The 26,007-nt window shown below is 36.4% G+C and overlaps 1 protein-coding gene across 1 annotated transcript in view; it reads right to left on the reverse strand.

Annotated features, from left to right (window-relative positions):
* The window catches only part of SCML2 (Scm polycomb group protein like 2), a gene marked incomplete at both ends in the record, with an annotated part of 54,515 nt that overhangs the window by 7,809 nt on the left and 20,699 nt on the right, over positions 1-26,007 (reverse strand). The window contains 5 exons of the mRNA XM_080718804.1: positions 11,311-11,493; positions 12,290-12,493; positions 14,663-14,783; positions 16,803-17,020; positions 24,011-24,254. Coding sequence (XP_080574930.1) covers positions 11,311-11,493; positions 12,290-12,493; positions 14,663-14,783; positions 16,803-17,020; positions 24,011-24,254 — 970 coding nt within the window. The remainder of the gene's footprint in view (positions 1-11,310; positions 11,494-12,289; positions 12,494-14,662; positions 14,784-16,802; positions 17,021-24,010; positions 24,255-26,007) is intronic.

Here is a 26,007-nt window from a genome sequence, read left to right on the forward strand (position 1 = left end):
AGGCTCAGGCTCAGGCCCAGTCTCAGGCCCAGGCTCAGGCTCAGGCTCAGGTTCAGGCTCAGGCTCAGGCCCAGCCTCAAGCCCAGGCTCAGGCTCAGGCCCAGGCCCAGCCTCAGGCTCAGGCTCAGACTCAGGCTCAGGCTCAGCCTCAGGCCCAGCCTCAGGCCCAGGTTCGATCCCCAGCCCTGCAAAAAAAATATATTTTTTTAATTAATTAGCTTCTAAGGAAGAAAAAAAAATTTCTCTAATCATTTAATGATATAGTTCTAAAGTATAATATTCTATACATACCTGCTTACCTCAGAATCTCAGTGTAATTATATAAAGTCTCTACTTATTTTTAAGCTTATAATAATGCTTTCTTTGTGCAAAGTTTATGAAGCTGGTATATAGACTACTATCTAGGTCTGAAACAAACATAAAATTAACTCAACTTCTGTTTCTGTATATGATAGTAAACTTAGGCAAGAAAGTGTTTCTACAGGGATAACTAGGAAAAGTCAGATAATTTAAAAGTCATCACAGCTGAGCATGATGTTGTACACTTGTAATCCTAGTATTTGGGAGGCCAAGACAAGAAGATCATAGGTTTTAGACCAGGTTCAGCAACTTATCGAGGCCCTAAGCAACTTAGTGAAACCCTGTTTCAAAATAAAAAAATAAAACATGGCCGTGGGTATAGCTCAGAGGTAGAATGTCCCTGGGTTCGATCCCCAGACCCCTCCAAAGTCATTATAAACCAGGCACGGTGGCATATGCCTACAATCCCAGAAACTGGGAGGCAGAGACAGGAGGAGTGCAGGTTTGAGGCCAGCCCGACAAACTTAGGGAGAACTCATTTCTAAATTAAAATAAAAAGGACTGGGTGGGGGTGTAGTTCAGAGATAGAATGCCCCTGAATTCAGCTCTCAGTACCAACAAAACAGAACACTGAAAAAAATCATCAAAGAGGGCCACTTAGAAAAATCTATTGCTTAAAAAATCATTGAAAACACTATCAAAACCTATCAAAATAACTCTAACTCTGGAAATTAAAGGCTTGCCACAATTCAAAGAGTGTTTGCTGAAGAAAAATAGCTGAATCACACAAAGAATAGCAAATTCTGTGGCATTTTTAATTTTTAGTAATATGAACCCCACCCAATTTTCACAGTATTCTTAAAAATCAACAACTTCCCCTCTTACCCAATTTTTCACAGTAGTTTGGAAAACTATCAACTTTGCAACTAGAGTAGATGTGAAGAACAGCAGCATATTCATCAATGGAAGGGGCAACGTTTAAGGGTCATCGAAAGACCCATCTCCAGAGAATTATCAGTATTTGACCAGTCTTAGAGCTCACTGAAAAGCTTTCTCAGGGCTTATCTCTGTTTAACCAGAATTAGAGTTTGCTCTGTTGCAAATAACCCTCTTTCTAGGACATCTTCTGAGGAAAGATCAGTGGTGACTATTTAACTTTGCAGCTGCCTGTGCATTACCAGTTGGAGCTAAGAAGAGGCTGAGCAAAAAAGCTTAAAAGGAAAAATTGGATAATATGATTCCCAACTGGGACTCTAAGAACACTGATATATTCTGAAAATCTAGAAGGCCACATGTATGTGCAGAGCTGTATATGTGTCTAGGAAAGACCTGAGAAAGCTCTCATCTTTCATCTCTAGCTGACCTTGAGGCTCTATACAAAGCAGACTTACAAACTGCCTCTTAAATAGTGTTGAAGTTATGACACAATGCAAACAAGATAATCTCTCAGCCAAGGCTGGGAGATAGAGTGGTTGGAGGTACTGAAGGAAATCTGTATCTAGATAATCATTACCTTACCACTAATGGAGCAGACGTCAGTGGTCACATATGACAAAGTAGACAGACTACCTATACACACACACACACACACACACACACACACACACACACACCCCGCTCTCGTCTCTAAAACAAAAACAATGGTACCAGCTATGATGATAGCAAATACTAAGGAAGAGAAGGGAATCTGATTTCCAGAGTTGCCACATTGTTATTTCAAAATACTTAATTTTCAACAACAGAATTATGATACATGAAAAGAAACAGGAAGAAAAAAAAATAAATCAGTCAACTGTCCCTGAGGAAGCCCGGACATTGGACTTACAAGAAATGTTTTTGTCATCATGTCAACTATTATAAATATGTTCCAAGAACTAAAAAAAGAAAATAATGTTTAAATAACTAAAAGAAAGCATAAGAATAAAATCTAGCCAATAGAGAATATCAACAGACAAAAATCATAGCAGGACATTGTGGCGCACACTTGTAATCCCAGCATTTGGAAGGTTGAGACAGGAGGATCGTGGTTCAAGGACAGCCTCAGCTACTTAGTGAGGCCCTTTTGAACTCAGTAAGACACTGTTTCAAAATAAAAAATAATAATAGGGTGTAGCTTGGAGGTAAAATGACCCTGGGTTCTGTCCTCCGTAAAACGCACGCGCACGCACGCACGCGCGCGCGCGCGCACACACACACACACACACACACACACACACACACACACAGCTGGGGTCTAGCTTGGAGGTAGAATGCCTCTGGGTTTCATCCTCAGTACCAGAAAAAAGAGAGACATCATAAAACAATTGAGAAAAATAAATTCAAGAGCTAAAATACAATAAATAAAATGAAAAGAATCACTAGAAAGACACAACGAGCAACTCTGAATTGGCACAAGAAACAACCAATGAATTTAAAGAAGGTTCAATTGAGATTATACAGTGTGAATTGTAGAACAAAAGGAATGAGGAAAAATGAATTTAAACCTCAAAAACCCATAGGACTCCATCAAACATAAAAATAACAAAATGGAAGAATCTCAGAAAGAAAAAAAAGGAGAAAAATTTTTGAATATGCAATAGTCAAAACTTCTAAATTTGATGGGAAACCATCTACATATTCCACAATTTCAGCAATCTCTAAAACAAACAAAAGATTGGGCAATAGTTTCTGAGATATGAAACAAAAATATAAGAAAAAAGAATATAGACAAACTGAATTTCATCAAAATTAAAAACTTTTGTGCTCAAGTGAAAATGACTGAATTATGTTTTATGTGCAAATAAATATACCACAATGAAACAGACTATTATGCACAAATAATATGCAACAATAAAATAGCTGCAGAGGATTGGGAATGTAGCTCAGTAGTAAAAATCTGTCCTAGCACCAATAAAGAAGCAAAAAGACAATCCAAAGCCAGGCATGGTGGTGCATCTTGTAATCCCAGTACTTAGGAAGCTGAAACAGGAAGATAACAGGTTTATGGCCACCTTCTGCAACTTAGTGAGGCCCTAAACAATTTAGTGAGACCCTATTTCAAAATTAAAGAATAAAATAGGTCTGGGAGTATGGCTCAGAGGTAGAATGCCCCTGCATTTCATCCCTAATATAACACACACACAAAAAGACAACCCAAAGACTGGCATACATGATATGCAGCGCATATATCTGATATGGGATTTGTATCTAGAATAAAAAGCTCTTACAATTCATCAATAAAAAGAGAAAAATGGACAGAAAGCTGGTGTGGTGGTACTGAGATAAGATATTCAGAGACTTCCGGGAAGATGGCGACCGAGAAAAGCGGGGCTTAAGAGTCCCGCTAACAACCAATCTCCATTACCACAAAAAGAGCACCTTTCATAGCCAGAAAACACCATCACCAGAAAAACAAAAAAAACCACCAGGCTCCAGAGAGAAAGCGGACTGAGAACAGAGCTCAGGGCCACAGAGGAGACACACGCGCCCGAGGACGCGGCAGCAGCGGCGAACTCAACGGACGGCTACAGCAAGCCAGGTGAGCCGCTGCGGAACAGCCAGGCGGGATCTTTCGGCGCAGGCAGCATTTAAAGCTCCCAGTGGCTGAGCTCAGCACACGCTGCAGGGATTCAGAGTGGAAATCAAAACCAGAGAAGAAAAAATACGCCAGCCTCATGGCCGAGGGCGTGGCAGAGGTGCCATATTGCCACCGGCGGCGGCAGCAGCAGTGAATTCACCGAGTCCAGTACAGCTACATCTGCGTACTCAAGAACAGTGAGTCAAATTGCGGGCCACAGAGGAGAAATCGCAGTATTGGGCCTCCTGGGACTTGACCCAGTGAGGGAGTGGTGGTGGCAGAGATATCACACCATAGGAGAACGTGCAAGCTGGCACCCCCCATAGTTTAAAGCAGCCTCTATCGACTCCCTGGGTCGGAGACTCTGTGATACAACCCAGTAAAGGAGTAGTGGGGTCTGAGATAATACAGACTCGAGATCCAGAGCACCTTAAGTGAAGCCATAGTGACCCAAGGGAAGAACCCAGAGAAGGCACAAACCTCCGAAATCATGGGAAAGAGGAATAACACTGGAGCAATGAATGTGCACAACCCCACAACATCAGAACCTGATAAAACAGAAAATCAGAGATTTCTAGAAGATCAAATCAGGAAAATAACTGTAGAAATAATAGAGGTGCTTCGAAAAGAACTCAGAGAGAGCCAAAAAGAGATAAAGGATGCAATTAATGAAGTAAAGGCCTCAATTCAAAGCACAAACAACCGATTAGACCACATGGGGAACAGAATCTCGCTCTTAGAAGATGAGCAATCCAAAAATGAATGCATAGTTTCTAATCTAGAAAAAAATATCCAACAGCAGGAATCTGACATTGAAGAAATATGGGCCCATCTTAAGAGAGCTAACCTAAGAATAATTGGAATAGAGGAGGGAAAAGAAAGTGATACCAAAGGAATCAACAATCTCTTCAAGGAAGTAATAGCAGAAAATTTTCCAAATATAGAGCAAGAGGTTGATACACAGATCCAGGAAACTTATAGAACTCCCTTTAGACAGGATCCGAGAAGAGGATCCCCACGCCATATAATTGTCAAAATGACCAATGTGGAAGCCAAGCAGAGAATCTTAAAGGCAACAAAAACAAAGGGCCAACTGACATTCAGAGGCAAACCAATTAGAATCACTCCAGACTTCCCAAACCAAGTCATGAGAGCCAGAAGGGCTTGGAGTAACATATTCCAAACTCTGAAAGAAAACAACTTCCAGCCAAAAATTTCCTATCCAGCAAAACTTTCTATCAAATTAGATGGAGAAATAAGAAGCTTCCATGACAAACAGAAACTGAAGGAATTTATGTCTTCAAAACCAGCGCTAGAGAAAATACTCAAAGAGATTAACTACAAAGAAGAAATAGGTAACACTCACCAGAACCAGAGAAACAAGTTTCCATCCAACAGACAACTAAGATTGGTTATCTGTGGAGATTCATTATTTATGTTAGTCTTTTACCTATCTCTAAGTTGTATTGTTTGCCTTTATTGTTGTTAATTTTTAGGATTTCTAGTTGGAATATTAATATACCTTCAGATATAGCATTTGGAAATATTTTATCCAATTCTATTAGTAACTTTTAACTCTGTTTACATTGTCTTTGGATATACAATATTTTCTTTTAGTTTTTAGGGAGTTTGTATATTCTTCTGTTGCCTGTGCCATTGAAATCATATCCAAGAAATCACTGCCAATTTCAATGTTGTGAGGTTTTATGACCCAGATTTTCTCCTAAAAGTTTATAGTCTTAAGATTTATATTTAGGTCTTTTATCTATTTTGAGTTAATACTTGTATATGGGATTAGGTAAAGGTCCAATTTTATTCTTTTCCATGTAATTATTATTTTTCAACAATATTTAGTTAAAAGATTATTATTTCCACCACCAAATGTTCGTGGAAACCTTGTCAAAAATAACTTGACAATATAGGGAAGAATTTAGCTCTAGGCTTGTATTTAACTCCAATGGTCTATATATCTGCCTTTAGAACAGTACTACACTGTTTCAATTATTGTAGCTTTATATGGTTTGAAATCAGAAAATATATATCTGCTAGCTTTGTTCTTTTTAAAGATCGTTTTGGGTATCTAGAATTCATATTCCATATTAGGATAGATTTTTTTCTGAAAAATAAATATATAAATATATGATAGTTTCACCTAAAAAAACAGAAAAAAATATGCTCTAGTAAGAAAGAAAGCAAAAAGAAATATTGAAATGCTATCTTTAAATCATCAAACGCTTGGTATCAGACAAATGAAACTGTTATGTGAGATTATCATTTTTAATTTTGGATAAATTGCTATAATACTAGATGTCAACCACTAAGCCAAGCATGGGAAGGAGGGATGGGGAGAGAATGGGGTGGGGATCGGGTGGGGGCTGACTGGGCGATGTGTGCATGTATGTCTACAAAAGTTTGTATCCCACTATGATGTATGAGTACAGTGCACCAATAAAATAAAATTAAAAAAAAAAAAGAAAGCTGGTGTGGTGGCACACTCTACTAATCCCAGTACTTGGGAGGCTAAGACAGGGGGCTCATAGGTTCAAGGCCAGCAAGGCACTGTAACTCAGTGAGAACCTGTTCCAAAATAAACAAACAAGCCTAGGGTATAGTTCAGAGGTAGAGCACTGCTGGGTTTGATTCTAAGTATGGCAGACAAAAAACTAAATGATTTGAACACATATTTCTCAAAAGAATATACAAAAATGGCTAATAAACACAAGGAAAGTTGCCCAACATCAGCCAATAGAGAAATGCAAATAAAAAACCACAGTGAAATACCATTTCATACTCACAAGTATGATTATAATATAAATAAAAGGAGAATACAGCACGGATTGACAAGAATGTGGAGAAACTGAACCTTTATACACTGTTCATGGGAACGTAAAATGGTATAAATTCTTTGGAAAAGTCTACTATCTCTTCGAGTTAAAAACACAAATTTACCATATGACCCAGTGATTCTACTCTCAGGTTTATACCTAGGAGAACCAAGCACATATCTACACAAAACCTGTATACAAATGTTCACAGCAGGAGTATTCCTAAAACGGCCAAAAAATAGAAAACAATCCATAAGTCCATCATCTGATGAATAGGCAAACAAAATGTGGAATATTCATACAAGAGAATATTGCTTGGCCACAGAAATAAATTCACAGTAGTACGTAAATGAGCTTTGAGAACCTTATGCTAAGTAAGAAGTCACACACACAAAAAGCTACGTACAGTATGATTCCAATGACTTGAATTGCCCAAAATAGGCACAGTCATAGAGATAAGAAGTAAATTAATGGTGTCCAGAGGCTGTGAGGAGGAGAAATTGGCAAATGATTTCTTATGGGCATGATATTTCTTTTGGAGATGATGAAAATGCTCTAAATTAGTGCTAATGACCGCACAAATTTGTAAATATACTAAAAGCCCCTTAACGGAGTATTTCAGAAGGATGAAATTGAAAGACACCACAGAGGTATGGCAATCAAAGGAATTAATAAAATCAAATTCCACAAAGAGAAGAACCATTCTAGGGTAAAGAGTTTATCAATTGCTTTTCCTGTGGTAATTTGCTAATTCTTACTACTACACTGCAATTAGGACTTGGTCCAGTCAGAAAGCTCTGCTAAAAGCAATAATAAATAAAAAGACTTAGCAAATTCACAGAGTTGGAGTGACAAAATGGAAACTCAAACTCATAGATGGGACATCTGCTGAGTTCTGAGGCTATACAAGAAACTGGGAAGCTAAGCTAAGCTGAAAACCTTAAATTTCCACATTGTCATGGAGCTCATGAAATAAAGATTCTTCCCAAGGTGGGGATCTAGCTCAAACACATAGTTGTCTATTTCTAAATACATATATCGAATTTTGATAATACACAAGAGGCTAAAGAGCTAAGGTGCTAACCTCTAAAGGATAGAACTACAATATTTCCCAAAGTCTTTCAGGGCTGAGAAGGTGGAAAATTACCAGGCTCTCAACCAAAAGCCTGGGAGGGTAATACTTTTAGAACAGGGAAGAACTAGAGACTCAATCTACCTTAGTCTCTAATGGGAATGAGCCCCTCCCTCCCTCCATCTCCCTAAAGAAGAATAGAAGAAACACTCTAAAATCTGGAGTGTCTACAGACCTTTTTCTCATTATGTCCAATGTGCAAAAAAGACAAAGACCATATAATCAATAATTGAGAGAAAAACTATTAGTGCCAATAGAAAAGGTCTGTAATACCATTTTTATCAGTATGTCCAAAAAAAGAGGAAAAATGAACAAAATTAAGTATTTCATCAGAGAATCTATACAAAAGGAAGAAAATGGCTGGCAGAGCAGTAAATTGAGGCAAGCACTTTGAATAACTGATGGTATCTACTAAAGCTAAACCTATGCATTTTGTGTTCACAATAACACTATTGATAAGGATGCCAAAGTATCTAAATGGATGCATAAGATAGTGGTACATTTATACATTAGAATATTGTAAAGAAATAAGAATAAATGATCTAACTACATGCAATAGAGATGGATTTTACAAATCATAATGATGAATGACAAAGCTAGACAGAATATGTGCTATATTAATTCCATTTTTATAAAGTTAAAACAGGCAAAATTAATTTAGTTCAAAAAGTCAGGACAAGATCAAGGGTATAATAATGGATGGAAGAGGGTTTGACTCACTGGGGGTGCCTCCAGGATACTGGTAATGTCTATTTGTTATATTGCTGTGTTCACTTTGTGAACATTAAGCTGTATTCCCGGGGTATTTTTCCTTTGTTTTATACTTGAGTAAAATGTTTTAAAAATGACTTTCCAAAATATACAAACACTGGATTTCTCAAAATCTCCTAAGAGAGCTAGGCATGGTGGCACACACTTGTAATCCCAGCATTTGGGAGGCTGAGACTGTATGACTGCGGTTCGTGGACAGCCTCAGCTACATAGGGAGGCCCTTCGCAACTCAGTGAGAATGTTTCAAAACTAAAATGACTGAAAAGTAGGGCTGGGGATGTAGCTCAGAGGTACAATGCCCCTGGGTTCCATCCCCTTACCACACACACAAAAAAATCTCCTAAGAGTACTCTGTCAGTTGGGTGTGGTAGTGCATGCTTACAGTACATGGGAACCAGAGACAGGAGATCACAGGGTTCAAAGACCTTAATGAGGCTTTATTTCAAAATAAAAAAAGGAAAGGTGCAGCTCAGTGGTAGTGTACCACTGGGGTTTATCCTCAGTTCCAAAGGAAATGAAAGGGAAGGGAAGGGAAGAGAAAGAAAAGGAAACAGGAGAAAATAAAAAGGGAAGGAAAAAGCATTTTATCTTAAAAATAGTTTGAAGTCTCTTATTCAGATAATGTAAGATAAATGGTATAATCAAGAAGAATCAACTTTACATTTATATGCAACTTTGTTAAATGCAAGCTAAATTAAAAAAATTAACAAAAGTTTCTGTTAAAATCCATTTTATTTTTCTCTTTGTGGTGCTAGGGATTACACTCAGGGAATTCTACCTCTGAGTTACATTCCTAGCCCTACTTTTTTGAAACAGGGCCTTTCTAAGTTACTGTTTGCTGGCCTCTAACCTGCAATCCTACTGCCTCAGCCTCTCAAATACTAGGATTACAAGTGTGTACCAACATGCCTGGCTCATTAGCATTCTTCTTAATGCTTTGGTAAAAAAAGGTTAGAAAATTGTGCTCTTAAATTTTCTCATTTTTTGTCAAATTACTCTTAGAATTAGAAAATGTATCAAATACACACACACACACACACACACACACACACACACACACACCTGTCTCTATCACAAGTAACCATTCACTTTCTGGCTATCATCCAATTCTACCACTTTTAGTAACTTCCTACCTCTTTTGGAAGGAGAAAAGGAGGATAGTATCACATGAGAACATGAGCATTCACTTTCTCTTCTGCCTACTTCTAGCAGCTACATTTTATTGCTCCTAATTCCATGCCATGAATAAATCAGTGTATTTACATCTCTTTTCTCTCAGTCTCACAACTCAGTAGATTTGTGGAGGCTCAGTACTTTGTCCATGAGCACATGGATAATTAACAGCAAGACCTGGATTAAAATTTAGGCCTATCACTTCATGCTCTTTTAGGCATATGAATAATTATAAGGGAAGCGATATTACCTAGTTCTGAAAAATTCCAACACCTGTGTTCTTTCCATTCCCATCTCTCTGTACTTTTGCAAAGATTTCACAGAATCATATATTTCTTTTTTGTGTGTATATGGGAAGCTACTGGGGATTGAACCCAGGTTCTACCCCTAAACTATACCTCCAGCCCCATCTCTGATTTTGAAACAGGTTCTCATTAAGTTGTGCAGGGCCTAGCTAAGTGACTGAGATGGGTCATGAACATGTGATCCTCCTGTCTTAGTCTTCCAATACTGGGATTTCAGATGTGAGCCACCATGTCTGGTTATACATTTATTTCAAAGGGACTAATTAGGCAGTTATACCAACAGGAAGAAACTAGAAAGATGAATAGTTAAAAGACTGTTTTACTAAACCTGAGAAGGGGTTAATAGATGAAGGAGGGTAGTAACAAAGAAATAGAGAGGAACAAATTAGATATGAGGAACTTCACTTTAGATGAGGAGACATAGTTTATGAAGAATGTGTGGATAACTAGGAAGGAAAAACAAAGGATAATGAGAAATGGTGCCCAAGCTTCATATATGAGTGGAACTCAGCTGGGTGTGGTGGCATATACATGTAATCCCAGTACTTGGGAGGCTTAGACTGGAGGATCACAGGTTCAAAGACAGCCTCAGCAAGTAGTGACTTTCATCAACCTAGCTAGATTTTGTTTCAAAATAAAAATTAAACGGGGCTGGGGGTGTAGCTTGGAGGTAGAATGCCCCTGGCTTCAATCCATAGTAAAATAAATAAATAAATAAATAAAAAAGACAAACTCCTGTCATAATGAGGAATACAGAGTTGGTTTTCCAAAGTCAGATGAAAAAGAAGCAAATATTTCTTCCAAAGAATAAAGAACAACTGCCAAAATCTGAAAGAACTTTCTTTAGGGATCAGAAGAAACCTGCCTTTGGTTCTACAGGACTACCTTATATCTATCATCTTATTCAGGTATCAGTTTGTCATTTTTATAGAAGAAAAGCAACTGAGACTTAAATGTTAAATTTTTATGACCACTGGACTCAACAGTCTTTGTTAATTTCTTAGGAAATCACACTTCAATCTATTAGAAAATTTGTAACTCTTGGCTTGATTCTCAAATTCACTATGACATAAGAAATTACTTTCACTTTAAATAAAACAGAAACAATATATTATGTAGTTAATAGTTTCTAATTAGTTCATTGTGGCTAAAATACTTTGAGGAAGACAGTATAGTTCTAAATTGCATAAGATTGTCAAATTAAATATAAAATAGAAAAATAGTATAACAATTTACATTTTCTCTCACCTGATTTATCTTTATCATGCTCTGTAGGATTATAAGTAACACTCTTGTAGGAGCTAAAAGGCTGGCTACTCAAAAGGTTATCACACTCAAGGCTATGGCACAAAGTCTCAAGAAAGCGAAGAGCAAACGATGCACTGTTCACTGGAGGGAGCTGGATGGAATGAGTTTCTCCATCAAAAGTAGCTATGGAGCGGGGGAAAATATGTCAGTAATTTCACAAAAAGAAGAAAATTACAATACAAAAAAGCCCAGCAAGTCAAGTGTAGTGGTACATGCCTGTAATTCTAGTATTTGGGAGTCTGAGACAGGAGTATCACAGGTTTGAAGTCAGTCTCAGTAACTTTTAGTAAGGCTGTCAGCAACTTAGATTATTTCAAAATGAAAAAAGTAAAATTAGGCTGGGAGTGTAGCTCAGAGTAGAATAGCCCTAGGTTTAGTCCCCAGTACAACACGCACACACACACGCACATGACCATCAATAAAATTATTTTTAATAAATTATAAAATTCAATTTACAAATTTCCCCTCATTAAAATACATAAAAATTATTTTAAAATATTCATAAAGCTGGGTGTGGTGGCTCATACCTATAATCCAAGTACTTGGGAGGCTGAGACAAGAGGATCACAGTTTGAGGCTAGACTCAGGAACTTAGTACAGAGCTCAGCAACTTTAGTGAGATAGTTATTATCAACCATAGTACTGTGCATATAGTAAGCTTAACACCACAATTCTGGGATTACAGGCATGAGCCACCATGCCTGGCTCATTTGTCTATGTAAAAAGAAAACTTTCCAAACCAAGGTAAAAAAAAAGTCTACAAACATATACTGAAACTATTATATACCAATTCTATTAAAACAGTGATAAATATTACAATTAGTAGAATGAAAATATAGTCTAACTACATTATAAATCCCTAAACTTTAAACTTAAAATCAAATTTGGAAAAGTTGAATAAAGGATTAGATTAACATACCAGTTATTATTTCTCCTCCACGATTATCTGGCTTAAGAAATCCAAAAACAGACTGAGCCCGAAAGGCACAATCTACACAGGCCTGTACAGTCCGCCGGAGTACCACATTAACAGGGCCTGGGCCAAAGTGATCAGGCAGCTGCAGGATTTTATTTGGATCCAAGTGAGGGCCACAGTTTCCATGTTTGTTTACATAGACACAAACTTAAAGAAGAATGTATATACAGATAAAGTCAATAATGAGACTGATTAAAAGAAACTTTTTAAAAACACTACATAATTACCATATCCCATTAACCACTTCACTCAAAAGAAGCTAAACATATTTAAAATCAATGATCATTTCTGCTACCTAAAATATATTACCATATTTGCTTAAAGATATTAAAAATACAAAAATAATCAAAAATTTTTTTTCAGTATTATAACATACTGCCCCATCTGACTACACAGAAACTACTTAAGTTTTAGGAAAGCCCACCATGGTGGCACATGCCTGTAATTCCACTGTTTGGGAACCTGAGACAGGAATATTACAGTTTTGATGCCATTAAAAGGTAACTTAGTGAGATCCATTTCCAAAAGAAAAAAATAAAATAGAGTAGGGAGTATATCTCGGAGGTTGAATGCCTCTGGGTTCAAACCCCCAATACCACAGAGGGGGAAAAACAGGAAACATGAGGTGAGTGTGGTGGTGAATGAATGCCTACAATCCTAATTACTTGGAGTCCTGAGATAGGATGACCCCAGGTTTGAGGCTAGTGTGTAGTAACATAGCAAAATCCTATTTCAAAGTAAAAAAACTTAATGTGTAGCTCAGTGGTGGAACACTCCCAGTATCCCTCCCCAACTCCTACACACAAAGTTTCAAGAGCATTATAAAATTAATCTTCATATAATTCTATATTACATAAAGTGGTAAAAAGATAGATTAACATTTTCTTTTTTTGTGTGGTACTGAGGATAGAACACAGGGGCACTATACCTCCGAGGTACACCCTAGACCTATTTTTTAGTCTTTTAAAATATTTATTTATTTATTTTATTTATTTATTTACTTATTATTTTGCAGGTCTGGGGATGAAACCCAGGGGCATTCTACCTCCGAGCTACAGCCCCTACCCTATTTTTTTTATTCTTTGTTTTGAAACTAAGTCTCACAGAGTTGCAGAGGGCCTCCTAAGTAGCTGAGGCTGTCCGCAAACCAGGATCCTACGGACTCAGCCTCCCAAATGCTGGGATTACAAGCGTGCGCCACCACGCCCAGCTTTATTTTTTGAAACAGGGTCTCACTGAGTTGCGAAGGGCCTCACTAAGGAGCTGAGGCTGTCCACGAATCACAATCCTCCGGTCTCCATCTCCCAAATGCTGGGATTATAAATCTGTGCTACCACACCCGGCTCCTAGTCTTTTTATTTTTGAAACCGGGTCTCACTGAGTTGCAAAGGGCCTGTCTGCGAACTGCAATCCTCTGGTCTCTGCCTCCCAAATGCTGGGATTACAAGTGTGTGCCACCACGCCTGGCTTAGATTAATATTTTCCTCTTCACTTCAGTACTGGGATCATGAGTGTGCATGACCACACCCAGCTCATTTTCCTCTTTAATTATATACATAGTACAAGAATTTCTATTCCTCTTTAATTATATACATAGTACAAGAATTTCTATTCAAAAGTAGACATTTTGATATATTCTTTTTTGGACTGAATTTCTTTCAAATAACCAAATAATTGAAGATATGTAACAGTAAATTCTAATGACATAGAGATTTATTACATTAATTATAAGAAAATAAAATTTTCTTTCAATATATACACCAAGGTTTACTGAAGAAATTTTTAAAGTCTTTCCTTAGTATAGTGAAGGTACGGGATATAGAAGTAATCCATCTATAATTACACAAATGTTGTTTCAATAAATTTCATTATGAGAATCAACACATGCAAATCAATATACACTGTAAAAAATGAAAGTACATCATTATGTCCTAGCTGGGCATGGTGGAAAATGCCTATAATCCCAGTATTTGAGAGTCTGAGATGGAAGGATTGCAAGTTTGAAGCCAGCTTGAGCTCTTTAGTAAGACTCTGTCTCAAAATAAAAAATAAAAAGGGCTGGGGTGCAGCTCAGTTGTAAAGTATCCCTAGGTTCAATTTCTGGTAACACACACACACACACACACACACACACACACACACACACACATCCCATTGTACTCTTAAATAACAAAGATTCTTTTAATGTTTTATTTATATTGCACATTTTTCATATATACTTTATGAAGTTTTATTTCCAGGATTTCAAAGACACTGGAAATTATTCAGACTTATGGTAATTTTAATTTTGTAACTCTTTTTGAAATACCAATTTACCTGTAGACATCACTATTTTAGATGGCCCAGTATCGATATTATCACCTAACATGCCACGATTTCTGATCAGTGAACTGAGAGAAGTTGAAGATGTAGAACACAACACAGGAATACATTTTTCCTGTTTAAGAAAAAGAGAGTAATTATACATTAGTCTTTAAAATTTTTCTAGATGAGAAATTAAGAACATTGTAGGCATCCCTGGTTCACAAAACTATCAGTTATCAGAAGTCCTCAAAGTTAGGTACCCCTGTCTATATTATGAGCTGAGGTACTTTCCAAACTGAGTTCCTCAGAGGCCTAACAAGCTATCCAGGTTAGGGAGGAAGAGAACTAGAGGCTAGAATTCCCTGCCCAACTCTCTGCTCTTAAACTGATCACTAAAATTAATTCTTAGTAAAATCTACTTTAATTTTTGAGGTTATTATTTTTCAAACTGCTAACAGTCTATAGACCTTTCCAGTTGGAAAAAAATCCCAGTAAAGCAGAAGACTTTAGAAAGCAGTTATTTATCATGTTTCTAGTCACACACACACAAAATTACACACACGCACAAATTCCACCATTGTACATATATCAGTAACTTTGACAAGATTACAAATGGATGGCTAAAGTCCAACAAAATTATGTCTATTGCATATAAGGAGAAAATGTCTCCTGAGCACTGTTAAATACCACCAGTATTTTATTATTTTTTCCTATCAAACCTTGGGGTTTTCTAGGACCTACTTTGAAATACTACCCTCCAATATCAGAAAAGAAATTCATGTGCCTTGAAAAATTAATAATATTCTGGGCATGGTGGTATATGCCTATAACTTGGGAGGCTGAGATAGAGGATCACATTTTGTGGCCATCCTCAGAAACTTACAAAGATCCTTCAAAATAAAAACAACAACAAAAAAATAGTTCTGGGGGTGGTGTAGCTGAGAGGCAGAATGCCACTAGGTTCAATCCCTAGTACCACACACACACAAAAAGGGACATTTAAAAGGCAGGGACAAAGCCATAGAAAAGAGGATAGCATTCAAGGTTGTTGGAATTTATTTGTTTAAATCAATGAGTGCCATTTTGGTTTATAGTATTCTAATAAGTCAAGTTATTTTATAAGTACTGAATTACAACTATGGTGTTGTTAATCTCACTCTTCTGGTTTTTTAAAAACTGAATTTTTGACAGTATGTTGAAGTTAACACTGCAAACTGAATAAAGGTACACTAATTCAGAAAATGTGCTTCTATACTTCTAAAATCCTTAAGGGCAGGAAGAAAATGACAACTGGCAAAGTGTCTGTTGCAAGAATAATTTTTACTCTAGTTCAAAGATTTTCTGAATATCCAAACTATGAACATGGCAGTAATGAATATAGGGAACTTCATAAGAATCTTTCTCTTTTATGATGAAATAATGAAGCTAGAGAAGATGAAGGTGAACTGAAATGCCTTTGAAACAAACAAAAAAATAGTTTGGTATCAAAAAGATTATAGTACCAGTGCATTCCCTCTACGTTTGGCTAAACATTCTTTATTTTTTTTTATTTTTGGTGGTACTGGGGTTCCTGGAAGCCCTTCTCCCTCCGGGCGACACTCCCAGGCCTATTTTATATTTTTGAAACTGGGTCTCTTACGCCAGCGCGGCTGGCTTCGAACCTGCGCGATCCTCCTGTCTCCGCCTCCCAAGCGCGGGGATTACATGCGTGCGCCACCACGCCCGGCCCTAAACATTTTTTAAAATCTCTTCAAAATTAACAAATTAGCAACAAAATTAAAAAATAAAGAAGTAAAAAAATCATTATTTGGAGTTATGTCTTTAGCATTATACCAGCTAATCAAAAGATTTTCAACAAGTAGAAAATATACATGTGTTAGTTTATAAAATGTATTTATAATAAAAACTTCACTTAAAATTTCACCATTAACTTTTCTTAATTTTTCTTAACATACATATTTTATCTATGATTCACATTAGAATTATTTTGTCTTTTTCAATGTATTAATTATATATTTATAAATTTACTTTTATTTTATACATTTTTTGTACATTTAAATTTTATTGGTATAATGCACCAATAAAAGTATAAAAATGTAAAAAAGAAAAAGAAATACAAATCAATGCAAATTAGTAGGAGATAATAATTAACCTTTTTTCCTGAATTTGAGCCTTTTTTCTTTGGTGTGACATTTTTAACAGAACTGCCCTTCTTGGGGACTGAAGTCTTTCCAGGTGGTTTAGATCGACCTGATTTCTTGGTCTGCTTTGGTGGTGGCACTACAGCAGTGTTCTCTGGAGACTGCACTGATTGCTGCTCCGTGGAAAGGGAAGGCGGCTCTGGATTTGCTACATTCTTTGTGATAGGGACTGGGAAAAAACATAGCAACAAAAAAATGACATAATTAAGGAATTATGATTCAATAGAAGTTTAAATTAAACCTTAAAATTATTCCCAAAGGTTATTCATTGAAAATTACTTAGAATAAAGGTACATTTAAAAATTTTAGGTACTTTAAGATTTCTTAGGACGGTTTCAGGAAACATTAATTTTTATTTTTTTAAAAAAGGAGACCTTTTTAAGAGGAACCAGTAACTTTTACTTAGCACAATGAAAGAAAATCATGCTAATTTAATTTTTGGCTACTTATCTTTTTCTTAACATAGAAAATAGTTTATTCCTTCAAAAATACTATCCAATTATGCCATATACAGGTATCATCTTGTACATTAAGGTAAAAAAAATATAGCAAAGAAACTACCTAGGACTTTTTCTTCATCTTTCAGAGGACAGGTGGCTCGTTTTTTCTTGCCTTTTTTTTCAGCTTTATAGAGGTACAATTAAAAAATAAAAATTACATATATTTAAAGCTAGAATACTTTATATTCCTATATGCACATCAAATACAAAGTTTCATATACTACAATACAGATTTTACATAAATTTTGTCAAGGAAAGACCATTATCATGCCTGATTGACAGGCAGTAGTTATCTGGTAGCCCAGTCCAGAAAATTTTGATATTCTGAATGAAGATTACCTGCCAGAATACTTCTATGTTTACAGGTAATAATTAAATTTTAGTATTAATCATTTAATAATTTCATTACTATAAAATTGAATTTTACATAGTAAAAAGTAATAGTATCACATAAAAATTCTTTATAGGAAGATGTGGGTAACTGAAACATTTTTATATTTGTACTACAAAAATCAACTACTTTCATTTTGAGGGCTTCATTTTACAACTTGAAACAATCTATTGCTTTGCTATTCCCATACTCCAAAGTCTTTGTGTGTATAAATCTGAATAGTGATAAAAATATAATATCTTTTCTGAAACCTTTTATCTATCTTCTATCACTTAGCAAACAAAAAGGAAGAGACAGCCTATCCCTTGCTGTCAAGGCAAATACAAGATCTTTTAACTACCACCATCACTTTCCCCTCGTTCATAAAGTACTTCAGCTATTTATATTAGCCTCTTCTTACCCTCATCATCATCATCTTATTCACACTTCAGGCTTCTCTTTGATTTTTTTTTACCCCAAAAATGCAAGATGCAAGATGGTGGAGATATACATACACACATCATCTAATTAGCCCTTACCTAGTTCTCGCCCCATTCCATCCCCCTCCCTCCTTTTTGTTTGGCTTAGTGATTGATATTGATATGTTTGTTAAAGTATATCATGTGTATTAGATTTCCCTCTTCCCCTTAATAGCCTAATTTGTATTATTCCTTCTTACATAATATCTATGCCATCATCTTCATGATTTTTACTATCATGCTACTACTGATACTTCATCACAAAGACTTTATCATTGAAGATTTCAGATACTCCCTGAAATGATTATGCTTGACATAATTTCTGGAATTCTTCTATGTCTAACAAATGTGTCCCCTTTTTTCACCTCTAATTTCTTACTTGCCATGTCTGCTTCAAACCAACTGATCACATCTTTCTCATTATGACATCTAGCCACAAGCTCCCTATCTTCATCCTGTCCACCAGCTCTCTTCTGACTTTGCTTTATTCCTTATACAACTCGTACCTGTTAACCTCCACCAATACCCACCACTTTATCACCCTCTTATTCTTTGATCATGTATAACATGTTAATTCCCAAATTCCCACCTCTGAATCACACATGTGATTCAAACTGCAGAACAAGGGATTACAATCTTTTTTCTGTAAAACCACCAGACAGTAAACACTTTGGACTTTCAAGGCCATTAATTATCTGTTGCACATTATTCTTTTATTTGTCAGGTTTTAGTTTCCTAAATCATGCTGGCTTTAGGGTATTAGGAAGTTAGTTACTTGTATAAAATCTATGGTAACTTTAATTGATGAGTTACTGCTATCACTCACTGATTTTAAATATGTTTGTATGGGAGAATGTTTTTCTCTGTTTAAGTTCTCTCTCTCTCTCTCTCCTCCCTTCTCTCTCTCTCTCTCTCTCTCTCTCTCTCTCTCTCTCTCTCTCTCTCTCTCTCTCCCTCTCCCTCTCTCTCTCCTCCATTCAGCAAATGATTCCACCATTCGCTTTAGGGGAATAACATAAAACATCTCATTTCTCCATTATGAAATACTTTTATTTTCAATCATATTAACACTTGCATGAAATGAAAGGTTTTCTCTTTGTCTAAGAGAAAGTTTTCTCTTTGTCTCTTTTATTTACTTAGGACTTAACACCTATATTCTTTGACTACCCAGGGACATTTTTATTTCCTCTCTCATGGTCTTTTAACACTTAATTCCTACTTCTTGCTCTCTATTACAACCTTTCAGATATCCCTCATTTTTTAAGACACTACATTAATTTTGGTATACTTTCAAGCCTTTTGAGTAAATCTTCTCCTCCACTCACTACTGAAATACCAAAAAAAAATGCATACTTGACACTTCATTTTCCTTCTTATTCTATTTCCTCAGCCACTACTAAACATTTTCCCCTTTAAAATGTGTTTTATTTTGGTGCTGGAAATTGAACCAAGGGGAATTTTTACCTCCAAACTAAGCCCCCATCCCTTTTTAAAATTTGAAACAGGGTCTCACACTAAGTTGCTGAGGCTGGTCTAGGAAGTGCCATCCTGCCGGGTGTGGTGGCGCACGCTTGTAATCCCTGCACTTGGGAGGCAGAGACAGGAGGATCGCGCTGGTTCGAAGCCAGCCTCGCTGGCTTAAGAGACCCTATTTCCAAATAAAAAAAGTTAAAAAATAGGTCTGGGCGTGTAGCCCGGAGGTAGAAGGGCTTCCAGGAACCCCAGTAACACACACACACACACACACACACACACAAAAAGTGCCATCCTCCTGTCTCAGCTTCCCCAGTACTGGGATTACAGGTGTGCATCACCATACACAGCTCAAACATATTTTAGAGGAATTTTTTCAAGGTTATTAACTTTCAAGTTATTAAACTCAAATATATCCTCATTCTCTTGACAATCTATAGATCTACAATTCTACACCCCAAATGTGAATACATGTCACCAAGGAGACGAATATATTGAGCTCTAGAACTGGGTTAAACTTCCTGTGCTCTACTGGTTTAAGACAGAACCTAGACGTATCTGCAGAGGGTTCTAAAAATTTTTTTTTACTGGAGAATAAAAAATATTTTCAAACTGAAAGCCAGTGCTATATCTATAAAACTAGTATGTTCTATATAAACTATGCAATGCTTGGAATTCTAATATATCTGGGTTTGAAGCCCAGTACCAAACCTGCATGGAAACTGTTTTAAAATTTCAAATTACTTGTGCCCCTTAGGATTCTTAATAATGATAAAACAGTTAAAGCATTAAGCATTTAAAATTTCTCAACATAAAAGTAAATAATTTGTTATGTGTTTATGCATAGCTTTGTCAAGATATCAGGATTCAGTGAAACCCACACCTAGAAGTATGTATCAAGATGAAATTGTGAAACACTAATGATGACATAAAAATATTAAAGGAGTTAGAGAAAAAACTGAGAGATTATAGTTAGAGGAGAAAAAGACAGCTAAATTCTCAACAGCAATAATGGTAATGAAAATGTTAATCTGGAATTCTATGCCCACAAAAAATGTCTTTGAAGGAAAGAGTTGACATTCAGATAAATATAAATTAAGACTGCCACTAGCGGACCTTCACTGAAGAAATTTCTGAAGTGCATAGTCTTTTTTCGGTACTAGAGAGTAACATATAAATCTAAAAGATTTACGTAATAAAGGTTTACATAATACAAATAAAACAAATAAAAGGTTTACATAATAAAGGCTAATATGAAAGTTCTTCTGCATAGTCCTGAGACTCCAGCTCCTTCCTACTTTCTGCTTCATACTGCATAGGACATAGTCTCCATCTCATGGCCCAAGGTTAAACTCCATCTAAAACCACATCCCTAGGAGCAGGATAGAAATAGGAAAAGGAAAAGAGAATGACACACTCATCTATCTGTAATACATATCCTAGAAATAGAAAGCACTATCTGTACTTTAGTTTCATAGCCATACCTTACTTCCAGGAGATTATAAAGTAGCCATTATGTGACATTATGGACAGCCAAAGTGTATTATTAAGAAAAAAGGGAGAACAGATACTAGAAGGAAATAGTATTCTCAAACTCACCATGTCCAAATTGAGTTCATGAATCTTCAGGATGGACTATGCAATTTTAAACTGATGTGTCTGCCCTACTTTTATTTACATTTGGTTTATCAAACTTCTCTTAATATTCATATAATGTGTCTTTTTTAAAAAACTTTCCTTTACCCAACCATCTTTCCCTCTAACTCAGATAAGTCCACATCTAGCATACATCTCTATTTTTGCACTGCTAATTTTGTTATCATTTTTAAACATGTCTATCCCACCAGTAATCTCTCTTCCACAAGAAGGTAAACATTTTGAGGGCAGAGACTATACCTTAGTTTCCTCAGTATCATATGCAGATAGATCTGTACCATACAAAATTTCATGAAATCAACCACTAATGTTTACTTCCTAGAAATATCTCAGCAAGAAACTATTAAAAGAGGTACCTAACAAAAAGAACATCAAGGTATGAGGTATTGTAGGATAACAAGATATACTAAAGTCTCAAATTAGATTTTTAATAGCAGTTATAACAACAACAACAACAACAACAACAAGCTCTTTCCTAGTCACCATTCTCTTCTACATACCTTACCATATCAACTAACTTTCTACATCTATTTTCATTCTGGTATAAATACACTTCATGGGGGTAAATTTTAATTATGCTTGCATCTAATACTACTAAGTTTACATTAAACTTAGGCCAGTGGTTATGTTCCGTGATTAGGTCTCAGTTAAATCTCAGCAGTTTTTCTATTACAGAAGATCAATTCAGGTATGTCTAAGCCCTGGAAAAGTAACCAAGAAGCTTCAAATTTTGATGACTTTTCTCTGAAAAAAAATCTAGATGATCATAGTATTCAATTTAGGAAATAAAGCATTACAACTGATAAACACTACTATAACCAAAATAACAGAAGTCTATAATAGCTTACAAAGAGTTGAAAAATTTCATTCACATGTAGATTTTTACTTAAAACAAAGTACCAATTTAACTTGAAAACAGGACCAAAATCATATAGTGTTTTTACAAGTTATATCCAACCTTTTGAAAATAAAATTTTATGGTACACTGTAATGATACATCATCAGGAGAGTCAGTTATACATTCATACATGCTCACAATATCCACTTGTTTTATTTCCCTCTCCGCAGTCCTCCCTTTTTTCATATTCTCCCACCATATACATAATCATGAGGATTATTGTGATATATTTTTATATGAATATGCTACTATTTGACTGATTCTCTTCCACTCATCTCCCTGTTTCACCTCCCATCCTTTCCCCAATCCCCTTGTACTATCCTATTGGGCTCTCTCCTCCTTTTCATGACATCTTCCTTTCCTATTTTCTTTCTAGCTTACATATAAGAGAAAACATGCTATGTCCACTCTTTTTTGTGGTACTGGGGATTGAACCAAGGGCATTCTAGTGCCACTGAGTTACACCCCAACCCTTTTTACTTTGAACAGAGTTCTTGCTAAGTTGCTGAGGCTGGCCTTGAACTTAGAATTTCCCTGCCTCAGGCGACCAAGTATTGGGATTACAGAAATGTTCTACCATGCCCAACTACACTCAACCTTTTTTTTTTTTTTTGCGGGTCTGGGGGTGGAACCCAGGGGCATTCGACCTCCGAGCTATACCCCCTGCCCTATTTTTTAAATTCTTTTTATTTTTTATATTTATTTATTTATTTATTTGTGGTACTGGGGATGGAACCCAGAGGCTTCCTACCTCCGGGCTATACTCCCAGATCTTTTTTATATTTTATTTGGAAACAGGGTCTCACTAAGTTGCTGAAAGCCTCACTAAGTAGCTGAGGCTGGCTTCGAACCTGTGCGATCCTCCTGTCTCAACCTCCCAAGCGCAGGGATTACAAGCGTGAGCCACCACGCCTGGCACTCAACCTTTTAAAAGTGAACAATGGCATAACATGTACAAAAACATTTTTTTTGGTTTTGGGAACAAAACTTAGGGCCCTGTACATGCTAAGTACACAGTCTACCAATAAGCTATGCCCCCATGTATCATGCATTTTACCTCCAAGCCACACACACCCCAGGGCTATTTTTTTATATTGAAAAAGGGTCTCACTGAATTGTTGAGGGAATTGCTAAGTTGTTGAGGCTGGATGTGAACCTGTGATTCTTCTCTTTAAACCGCCAATATACTAGGATTACAGGAGTGTTCCACCACTCCCAGCTCTCCATGTGTATTTTTCTTTTTCTTTTTTTTTTTTTCTTTTTTTTTGGTCATGAGGATTGAACCCAGAGACATTCTACCACCAAGTGATACCTCTAGCCCTTTTTATTTTTTATTTTGAAACAGGGTTTTACTAAGTTGCTGAGTCTTGCTAAATTGCTGAGACTAGCCTCGAATCTGCCATCCTCCCGTCTCAGCCTCCTCAGTACTGGGATTACGGGCATGTGCCACCATGCCTGGTTCCATGTGTAAATTTTAATTGGATAGCAATTATAAAGACAGCTGACATCCTTCCCAGTGCTTATAGCAATGAGGCTTCAATGTTTCAAATGTGACTTTTAGCTTTGCCCATATTCTCCAGTGTGAACTTCAACTTGGACTATGATGTTGGGTTAGACTGAAGAATTCTAATCATAGCCTTTCTTTACTTCTGGTTCTATAGCCTAGTAAGACTCCATTCTAATGGATCATGAAGTCCTAATATTGCCATTTCTAACTGCAATGCCACCAAAAGAAGTTAGATCTAACTTCAATAAAATAACATTAACTTAATTAGTAGCTTACCATTATTTCCTGGTGGTTGTAATACATCTCCTGTTAGGCAACACCACCCAACTGGGAAAATATCGCGAGAATCATACTTGCACCAATAATCAAATGCTCCACTCCATCCATCAAATGTGATATGAACTTTATCTCCTTTAACAGCTCCAATAGTTGCAGGGCAGATCAAATAAGGATTCTTCCTGTCAATGGCTTCAAGTTTCATCCCCACCTTAAAATTATTTATGGGTGGCCTTGGTGGTTCCTATCAAAAAATTTTTAAAATGTCTTCACTGTTAAGATGTATTAAGAATCACTTTCTCAAGTATATTATAACCTTTAGCAATCAAAAATTAAGCTCCATATTTATCAATTTATATAGAAAGAAAAGAGTTCCCACAAATTAAAATTTCTGCTCTTAATCTAATATTTCACTGTTTTCCTGAAGCAAAGTCAAGAACCTGGATGGAAACAAAGCTGAATAGATCCTTTTATTCATTAAAGAAATTCATTCTATATAAGATGTACCCGAAATTTAAGAGTAAGTGGTAAACAAAAATATCAAATTTCCCTACTCTGGTGAAGCTTATATTCTAGTGGTAGTGCTGGTAATGACTGGGGACAGGGGAGAGAAATCAATAAAAATTTTAAAAAGAGGAAGTGAAACAAACCTAATAGATATGTAAATTAGAGGAATGTCTTGAAATGTGATAAGTCCATAAAAAAGCACCTAAAGCAGATAATATCCTAAGAGAAATTCAAAGTATAAATTGCAGACATGCAAGTATGAAAGTCCTCTGAGTAATATCCAATATCCAGAAACCAATATTAAAAGATGTATTTCTCACTTAAAAAAACTTAAAGCATGTAAATGCTAATAAGGTTGTTAAAAATCCCCATAACTATGTCTATTTATTCTTTCAGTAAGTTTTTCTGGGGGTAGTACTAAAGATTTAACCCAGGGACATTTTATCTCTGAATTATACTCCCAGCCTTTTTGATTTAAAGTTCCCAAGGTTGGCTTCAAACCTGCATTTCTCCTGTCTCAGTTCCCAAAGTACTGGGATTATAGGTGTTGTCACCATGCCTAAGTTTTTCATCCTTATATTAAATGGCACCACCAGTGCAATCTAGTCACCCAAGCCAGGAGCCTGGAAATAGTCCAGATTCTTAGCTCTACAGAACACTAGAATCACCTGGAGCCATAGCATCCTAAGATAGGGATTGAATTGGTCTAGGGTGGGGCCCAGGAACCAGCACATTTTAATTCTCCAAATGTTTCTAATGTGTACCCAAGCTTAAGAACCACTGCCCTAGACTCATCCCTTCTACTTTCCCACACTTAAATTTAAAAAAGTGCAAACTGCCATTTGTTTTCCCTCATCTAAAATAATAAGTTAACCTCTTTTAGTATATGCATGGCACTGTTTGAAATGTTTTACATATATTCAATTAACTTTTATAAGGCCAGGTTCAATTATTATTCCCAATTAAAAGGTAAGAAAACTGATACACAGTAGTTTTAAGAATACATAAGTAGCAGAGCTGGATTTTTAAACCTGGACAACTCTAACTCATCTACTTTAAAGCCCAGCACTACTGTCCTCCTTGAATGCTATCTCTGCCTGCTCATAGGCCCACCTCAAATCCTCAAATAGAGCCTCTCTTGCCTTCAATTATCTAAACATTGTCAAAAGTGTTCATGCTTCTCTGAGACTAAGAGATTTGTGTGTGTGTGTGATGGGGATCAAACCCAGGGACACTCACATGCTGGGTGAGTGCTCTACTACTGAGCTACATACCCAACCCAAGACTAAAAGATTCTTAAGAGTAGGCACTGCAGCTGGGTGCAACATCCCTACAATCCCAGCTACTTGGGAGACTGAAAGCAGAATCCCAAGCTCCAGACCAGCTTTAGCAACTTACCAAGGCATTGTCTCAGAAATAAAAAGGGAAGCCACCCATTTATATTTTTCCCCTGGGTTCAATCCCTAGTACCATAAAAAATTAGGCACTAC

This window comes from Muscardinus avellanarius, assembly GCF_963383645.1.
Source record: "Muscardinus avellanarius genome assembly, chromosome: X".
Lineage (NCBI taxonomy): Eukaryota > Metazoa > Chordata > Mammalia > Rodentia > Gliridae > Muscardinus > Muscardinus avellanarius.